Below are 9547 nucleotides of genomic sequence, written 5' to 3'. Positions count from 1 at the left end.
GGATTTCAGTGAACTCAGTAATAAACATAAAGCTTTTCAAATTATGTGCAATATTTAAGTAACTTAAATGTGTTTTTAAGAACATATCATTTTAATTGGTAAGAGCTTTGTCCACCCAAATTTTTCTTTGTCTTTCAATTTGTTTTAACATAATTTTTCACTTACTGTCATAGTTTATTATATGCTGTTATATTCCATCCTAATTTAAAGTAAATTTGGTATGTTTAAACTGTTTGGAGCCTTCACAAAAGGCACTACATAAAAATAATATTACTTTTAAAGGAAATAAAAATCTGCAAATTAACACTACCTAATTATTATACCTAAGTTAGGTATTACATTTATTATGCTACACCTACTTCTTCTGGGTTCATAATGGTTACATTGTACAGTAGTAGTACAATCTGCTTCAGGCCTAGTGAGAGATGAGGACCTCAGGGTATCTCCTAAGGGCTTTTGTTCCTCTCTCCCTGTGGAGCACCATAGCCTGGTAGGAATCATTCAGGGCCTGAGTTTCAGGAGAATTCACCAATACTATTGTTTTTATTGTTTACAACTGTGATATTGGCAGAATTATTATTATGAGGACACTGTGACTGGAATATATGGTATGACATTCCACTATTACAAATTGTGTCTCCGAATTTCCTGCCAAAACTCTGCTTTACATTTGATAACAGACCTGATCAAATTACTATAAAAATAGGAATACTTACAGCCACAGGAGCAAGATTCTCCCAAGGACACCGCCCATGTCATGAAAATGGGTAACCAGGCTGCACAGCATCAGCTCCAGAGCTAGCGGTGGCTCACGGGGTAGGGAAGAGCATCTACACACTTTGTGGTAGGATTCTCTGGTTAGCCATTGTTGTGTGCATGGTGTTGTGATATCTGCTGTAATTTAATGTATTGATTGTGTGCATGAGCTTGCATAATTCATAGCAGGTGCTCACATTCTGCTAAAAGGATGTGCCTGATCTCATGACAAGTAATTGGAAAAAACACCCAGTGCATGTTTGGTTGGGTTTTGGGGGTTTTTGGGGTTTTTTTTTTGGTTTTTTTTCTTTTTTTTTTTTTTTTTTTTTTTTTTTTTTTGGTTGGTGCTTTTGTTTTGGTTTGTTTTTTTCATATGGCAGCACAATTGTAGCCAAGATTTTGGAATTTGAGATTTGTTTCTTTGGGAAGATGGAGTGGTGTAGTGTTAGCATTAAGACTTGAATACGAATATTACTTTGTTTAATCTGCCTACATGGTCTTTGCTGTAGTTTATTCTAAGGAGTGTATGGTATATGTGAAATGTTTCTCATGAAGTACTCATTGTTTCTCATGAAATACTCATTTCATATCTCATATGCTTATGACTCAGAATTTTTAGACAACCAGAAGTTAGTTCCCACTGTTTTATATACTGTTCTTAACTCCTTACAAAATATTTTGTCAAGTTTATTGCATGAAGCTCTACTATGTAGTTAAAATTGGAACTGAAGGTGAAAAAGGAGGTCTATTTTTTGTATCATTCTCAATTATTCTAACTGATTCTGTTTAATAGCATTTTTATGGGTCTATTGGAATCTAGAGTGTACCAAAACTCTCAGACTTTACTGAGGTCAGGATTTTCTTTATGTAGCATAATAGCAATATAAGTACAGCAAGACAGTGCTTGTACTAAGCCTGGTTTTCCATTCTTCTCCCTGTCTGATTCATTACTAACTGCCCTTAGTTTTTGCCAGGGAGGTCAGTTTTCTGACCTTTTCTTGATTATTAATTAATTGTTAGCCACTTGCATAAACCTACTGTACCTGACTTTTAATTATAGATAGTTTAGATGATGGAATATTTACTATGCTGCATATTTCTAACCAGTTTTTTTCAAAACTGATGCTATTTCATAGTGATGTATTAAGCAAGCCAGTTTTGAAATGCATAGATTTATCTATCCTAAGAATATTTAAAGTATGTGTTGTATTGTAAAGGGAAAAAGTTCTCTTGTGTGATTTATCTAAAAAGTTAAAATGGACCACACAGCTTGAACTTTCCAAAAACTCTCAAGTCAGAGAAATTTAATCTTATACAGAATCCATAAATAATTATTTACAACATGAAAGATTTTTCAATGTTCTACTTGTGATTTCTGCCATCATAAGTGTGTATCACTGAGATTGTGTTTTAAATCTGAAATGTATGTTCTATATTGTGTCCACATTTGTCACCAAATGACTTAACTGGTAACTTCAGAAAAGAATCTTAAAAATTTCTATTAGAAATACAATATTAGAATGTGCATTTTGTTCCAGAAGATGCACCAGGTAATATATAAAGATATTGCATTTCCCTATAAAAATGAGAACAATGCCACCACACGTCTAATTATTATTTACTAATAATGTTAATGTTACCTAGAAGCCCCAGTTAGAAATTGAGGCCCTACTATGCCAGGTACTGTATATCCAGAATAAAATGGCAATCAGTGCCCTCAATTAATTTATCTAAATAATTAAGCTAGTATTTAAACTTGAATGCGTCTATTTCCTCAGCTTTTAAGAATGTTTTAATTTGGTTGGTGATCAAAATAAGCTTTATATAATACAGTAGAGACTAAAAAGAAATCAGTATTTTATGTTGAAACTTACGTAATCCTGCCAAAACGTAAAAGCATCTAACTAAAAGAATTAAAAGTAGTCTAAAAATATAATATGCTACTGTTGCACTGTATTTCCTCAGTCACCTTTTAAAACTATTAAAGCTTAACAAATAGACCATGTGTACAACCATTTATGTGAAATCTGAAATTTTAAATATTAAGTTAATTTTTTCTTTATTGACAAATGTATTTGTTGTCTGTTTTCTTGCACTAATTTTAAATGTGCATTACTTAAAAAGCTTCATTGTCTCCCAAGTCTGACTGCATACCATTTTAATTTAAATATTAAAAAGTGAAATAATGTGTATGTGTAGAAAAATCCTGATTCCAAAATTTCTATGCCATTAACTTAGAACATGTCTGGTTTGTTTTGTAAGCTTATGTAAACATATATGTCAAAGGCAACTACAAAAGTTTTAACATTGACTGCTATACTGAAATGTTCTGAAAATACTCCTAGAAGAGAAGAAAATCAATGGAGAAATAAAACCAATATTGAAAAAGAAAACTTACCTCTTTTAGATATTCTGTACGCATATAAATGATTAGAAAGGTTCTTGGAAACAGGAGGAAAAGAAACTAGGGAGTGTCAGTGCCATAATAGAATAGGTTGGCAAAAGAAGCATTGTGTTACTGGAAAAAAAGGAGCAACTGTAAAAGACAGTGTATTGAAATACAATTAATTACTTTTGCTGTTACTATTAATCTAAAATTATATTTTTATTTTTATATAAAATTTAAATTGGCACTTCCATAAATTAAGATTCTGTCCAGAGCTGGTCTGAAATTTAGTGGTAACATTCTGGTCACAAAGGCAAGATATTTTTCCTAGTTCTCCAATGCTAAGAACATTGTCCTGACAAGCAGGCTCCTCGTATGTAGGCAGACCTAGAGCTACTGAAATTCTTGGTGATTGTACTGTTCACTTAACTCCTCATCCACTAAATCAAAATTAGAAGAGTAAACAGTGTATGCTCATCCTGTAGTGTTTCCTAAGTGTTCAAAAGACCTCTTCAGACCTGATAGATAGTAGCACAGATCTGCCTACCTTACTTCAGTAAGAAGATATATGTTAATAGTGTGTAGACCTACGATGTTAGAAGCGACCATTTTAGCTACCATAAGTGATTTATTTGAAGTGTGAATTCTGAGAGGAATTCAAGGCAGTGTTTGCAGTGTTACAAAAAGCAGATTTGATGATATACTGTGTAATCTTAAAAAGAAATTTCATTTGCCATGAGCCAAAATTTAAGAACTTTAAAGAGAAATCAGGTTTATATTGTTGCAAAGTATTTGTGGTTGCTTAGGAAGAAATAAAAAGCAACTGAAAATTATGATGTGCTGAAGTATATTTTATTTATACCCTATTAAGGAGATGAGGAAAATAAATAATGATACTGTGTTCACAGAGACAGATATTGTCAAGCATTATATGGGAGGTGGGAAGGGGGAGGAGGAGGGAGAGAGGGAATTAGAGACAGGGAATAAAAATGCTTTGCAAAGATTTGATAGCCTGTCAGGTGAAGATTCTACATTGAGTTGAAATCTGGTACGTGGAAGAAATTACTACATATTTACTGTGACAGAGAAACCAACCAATTGTCTATCTTAAAGAAGGTGTTATTTTCATCCTGCCTCATGTATGACATGCTATTTATTTGCTGGATATATTGCAGAAGTGTTTGTTAAGTAGTTGCAGCAAGAATGAGACTTCCTTGGCAGGCTTCAGTTTGTATTACCTTAAGCAAATAATACTGAAGCAAATGCCGAAGTCTCAAAGTCTCATTAAGTCATGGTCTATGTATCATTGCCCGATTCTTGAGGAATTAATGTGCAGTTGATGTTCATTTTGATCTCCCATTTTTTGTTTTCTATTTATTTCTAATTCAAGAAAGTATTTAAACTCGTGTTGTCCATCCACATCATGGACAAACTTAAAAGTGATCTAATTTGGCCTTTAATGCAAGCTTATAGTGCAATATGGGTTTCATTACAGTCCTGGATAAAGACTCTTCTTAAAATTGGAGCCTAAGATTGCTGGATTTTTATTTTTTTTTTGTCTTATCTGGGTAAAACTTTTACATTTTTATTTCTTTTATAAAACATTATTTTAACAACAACAAAAACAGTATGTTGATTAAATGCTATTTTCTATAAATATTTAAGCAAAAATTATGGACTGGTAAAAGCAGCTGGATAATATTATAATTGTTTGTTGGCTTTTCCCTTGTGTTCTCCATATCATAAGTATATATTCTAATATCTTTTTTGCTTGATATAACTGAGACTTTGCTTTACTAATCCACTTTATAAAATAACTTATCAAACCTGTGTTCGGTCCTTGATTTCTTTTTTAAGCAAAATTGAAGAGCACTGGGAAGTTAGTTTGTACACTGAATGACAAGCTGCACCTAAATCCTTATAGATGTAAACTAAAAGGGCAGACTTGCAAAATATTGTACGGTCTGATAATCAGAAGATTTGTGAAAAAATATTTCAGAAGTATTTTAAAGGTGGTTCAGGTTGTGGCGTTGGTACATTATCTTATGCACAAATGCACGGTCCTACACATTTTCCTTTATTTTAACATTATGGTATAGTCAAGAGATGCTCTACTTAAATATTGTAACACTTCTTTGTAACAAATGCTCAGAGCCATTTCCAACCCCTGCCAAATTGAATTGAAACAAGTTCGTTAGTTATTTTCAGGTTTAGATTTTTGTTCTTGAAAAATGTGAGCATTTTTAAAATCCATTAGATTTGGTCTGACTTCTGAGATCATTAGGAGAATAGTTTTATGCTTTGGGATATTTCAATGAACAGAAAGAATCCAGAATTATCACTGAATTATTTTCACATGAAATTTGACGTGTGTATTCTATAAGAAATGTGTGGTTGGCAAAGTGAGGAAAATTTGGAAATCATAATGTAAATATAAAATATGCACCATTGTTCTGTATTTTTAACCTTTTTTATGTTAGGGACAGTGTTCTTATTTATGTGTATGCTTATTTATATATGTCGATACTTACCTATGCTTTGAAATCAGCGTGCGTGTGTTTATTTGCATTATTACACATTTAAACAAATGCATTTTATGCATCTATTTGAATGTGATATATCATATATATGTGAGAACATTCATGTTTTCATGGAAGATATTAAAGACTAGACACATTATGGCTAAGATTTTCTTATTTACAAAAGTTATGAAATTAAAAGTTATGGTCCCTGCAGCATTTTAAATGCCATTACAAAACTATGAAAACCAAAATACTAGTCTAGACTGTTAAGAAATTATTAAAAGAACCATCATGCTCATTATGGGGTTCATAATTTTAAATTTCCTATGGGGAGTCCATGTAAAATCTCGACCATAACAATAAATCATTTCTTTACATTTGATTTATAATTTTAGACTGTATTGTGCATGTTGAAATGTGATTTAGAAGAGAATAATTCTGAAAACAAACCAGTAGGATTATGTTCCTACGTTGCCAAATGCAACACCTGTTTCTAAACACATTTTGAAGATTAAATATATTTATACAGACATGTATTTTATCTCAGGGAGTCAACTACTTTATGTCCAAAGGCATACTAGACGATTCACCAAAAGAAATAGCTAAGTTTATCTTTTGCACAAGAACGCTAAATTGGAAGAAGCTGAGAATCTACCTTGATGAAAGGTAATTTGAATTTCTCTTGAGAAATTTCCTATTGATTTTCAGTATTACCATTCACTAGTATTTTGCTTGTACTGATGTAATTTTAAAGTTGTAAAAATGCAAGAAAATGCAACTAAGTAGTAATGCCATTAAATCTGAACAGTTAGTTCAAGTATTCATGTGACTGCAACGCTTCATAAGAATCCCTGAAAATATCATCCATAACTAGTAAATCTTGCATCCTTTGCTTTTTCTGCATTTTTGCAGTTCTGGGTATAAATTGTTTTGAAGTAGACTGTGTAGGCTATGATTGAATAGGCATATAAAGTACCTTAGAAGTTGGATTAAGTTGTATTTTTGTAGTATTTGTTTACGGCTTTAAGCATCTGAAGAACATTTGTTTATATTATCTGTGCTGTAGTGATAATTTTTTCTTTCAACAAAACCCAAAACTCCTAACTATTCTAAAGCTTTAATTTTTATTTTCAAAACCTACATTTTCATATTTAAACAGTTAAAAGAAATATTTCTAATTTTATGGGATTTCATTCTACCAGGCGAGATGTTTTGGATGACCTTGTGACACTGCACAACTTCAGAAATCAGTTCTTGCCAAATGCACTGAGAGAGTTCTTCAGACACATTCATGCTCCTGAGGAGCGTGGGGAGTACCTTGAGACTCTCATAACAAAGTTCTCTCACAGATTCTGTGCTTGTAACCCTGATCTGATGAGGGAGCTTGGCCTTAGCCCTGGTAAGCAAAAAAGAGCTCTGTTTCAGTGGATCAATCTTTGTATTTCTGGATTATGCTACTGTTTGTTATTTTAAAATAAGTACCTAAACGGGTATTTCTGAAAGTATAATCATGGTTTAGGGGAGTCAATTTACAAGCAACATCCCACTCTGATTAAAAAAAATACACAACAAAAACAACGTACAGATTGTTTTCTTAGACCTAGCTGATAAGTGTGTTTTATATCCATATTATCTTTCCTTCACTGTTTCCTGTGCTTAAGCTCTGTACTTTCACTTAAGTCGCCTCTTGCAAAGACTTAGACACTTAACATTTTACCTTGTGGTCAGTTCCACAAAAATGAGAGGGCATCTTGGGCCTCACTCAACATGCATTTCTGATTGGTTGTGGGGGAGCGAGTTTTCAGCAGTGGGACTGCTTACATATTTAAAGATAAGCTTTAGCAGGATGTTGACCTTAGTTAACAAGAACTTCAAGAATCTGTTCAAATGAATGTGCATAAAGCCCTTAGTAACTTAGTGTAGGAATATTAAGGGATTTCTACATGTTCATTTGGCACTGTGCTGACATTATTACTTTGAATATTGCTATATTAAATTCTATTCACTGGATACCCTTTGTAATTGTTAAGTGTATGTGTGTATTTATGTATAACTTTAAGCCCAGATGATGAAGATAGTAAGGTTCTTGAACAGGGGACAATATTTGTAATGATCAAAGTTTCCTATTTAACTTTTTTTATTCTTTCCTACCTAGATGCAGTTTATGTACTGTGTTACTCTTTGATTCTACTTTCCATTGATCTAACAAGCCCTCACGTGAAGAACAAAATGTCAAAGAGGGAATTCATTCGAAATACACGACGAGCTGCACAGAATATTAGTGAAGATTTTGTAGGGCACCTTTATGACAACATCTACCTTATTGGCCATGTGGCTGCCTAAAAGCACAATTTGCTAGCACTTAAAATTTGTAATTTTCAAAAACTACATCAAGAAATTAATTATTTTGTAGAGATGGGGGTTATTTTAGTGCTGGTCATTCTAACCTCTGTATGCAATCAAAGTTTGTGTGTGTAGGTGTGTGTATGTGTAAACTACCTTTTCTATCTATTTACTGTGGAAACTGAAGGATTTGAAGATTTGTTTTTCATAATTTTTTTAGTTTTGCACAAAACAATGCCATTAGTCTGACAGCCATTTACGAATGTTAAACTGACATTACAGTCTAAGCTGACAAAGTGGTGAATTTGTGCATTAGATCTGCTTGAAACTTTAATAAGTTCATTCTTTTTAGAATACCATGTAATGGGTATATATTTAACTAAAGAGATTTATAATCATAATTATTTTATTGTAAAATATTTTAACTAAAATTTCTCCTTTTATCTCTTAAAATAGTGTTGTACTTTTTTTTGCTTTTTTGTTTTTTAATGCTGACTACCTCAGACACAAATTTTAGAGAAACATTGGTCTGAAGAGTACAATAAAGTTTATTATAGGAGATGACAGGACACTTGTAAAGTATCTAAGCTGGTATTTAATACTATATTGACTAACTTGAGTTAGCATATTGCCAGTGTGCAATTTTAAATACTCAATTTTAAGGAAGATTACAACCTCTGTTTCAGGTGAACCCTGATGTCATACAGGGGTAGCCTGGGGAAATCATGCAGTTTACTTTGAGTGAGCTAGCCTATATTGCAGGCACTAGGTAATGGGGACACAGGACAACTACAATGACCTCTTCAGCGTGGTAAGCTAGGAGAAATTTCAACAGGGAAAATGGTAGGGGCAGCTAATATTTTTCCGCTTTCAACTGCGCCCATCGGTCTAGCCTTGACAGTGATGGAAGTGCCTAGGCAGATACATAACAGCTTACTCATTGCTAAAGCTGTTAAAAACTGATGGTGCAAGATTAGATCAGTGACTGTGCAGGTTTGGAGGGCCGTTCCAGACTCAGATACTGAATTAATCTTTCCAAATCTGTCACGTAGCTAGATTTAAGTAGTTCTAGGTTTATGAAAATACTTTAAAAATTGCTTCAGCAAAGTTGTTTTATATTTTCTGAAGTGTGTAGAATTTTAGAAGCACAACTGCTGTGCACATGCAGAAACTGAATGAGGATTTGCCTGGTTTCTGTTCAGGTATCTCACAGAGCAGTGCTTTTCTTAAACTGACATGTAGCTGAAGTAAGCACTGTTCCTGATGTTTGTTTACATAATACTCACCTATCACTAGCACCTAGATTCATCATGGTAAGAAGCAGATTTATCCTTTTTCCCTACTATACAATAAGGTGAGCTAGGAAGATGTTCATAGTTCCATTTTACAGGTTAATCTACTTTTTTTGGAGGAAACCTGTGGCAGAGCCAGGAATTGAATGCAGGTCATACTCGTAGGCACACACTTTACCCACACTGTTGCTTTCTGTTTGGCAGCTAGGGGGTGTTACATTTGTCTTAGGAGAAGTGATGACAATTAC

At 33.2% G+C, this 9547-nt stretch overlaps 1 protein-coding gene across 1 annotated transcript in view; it reads left to right on the top strand.

Moving 5' to 3' along the window:
* FBXO8 (F-box protein 8) overlaps positions 1-8462 on the top strand; it is a 12391-nt gene extending 3929 nt beyond the window's left edge. The window contains exons 3-5 of the mRNA XM_009995948.1: positions 6212-6330; positions 6867-7063; positions 7820-8462. Coding sequence (XP_009994250.1) covers positions 6212-6330; positions 6867-7063; positions 7820-8007 — 504 coding nt within the window. The 3' untranslated portion in view covers positions 8008-8462. The remainder of the gene's footprint in view (positions 1-6211; positions 6331-6866; positions 7064-7819) is intronic.
* Positions 8463-9547: the final 1085 nt, after the last annotated feature.

The sequence above is a fragment of the Chaetura pelagica genome, unplaced genomic scaffold (assembly GCF_000747805.2).
Source record: "Chaetura pelagica isolate M959 unplaced genomic scaffold, ChaPel_1.0 scaffold142, whole genome shotgun sequence".
Classification (NCBI taxonomy): domain Eukaryota; kingdom Metazoa; phylum Chordata; class Aves; order Apodiformes; family Apodidae; genus Chaetura; species Chaetura pelagica.
The sequence above is the reverse complement of the archived record's forward strand: the minus strand, read 5'-3'. Positions and strand labels throughout refer to the sequence as shown.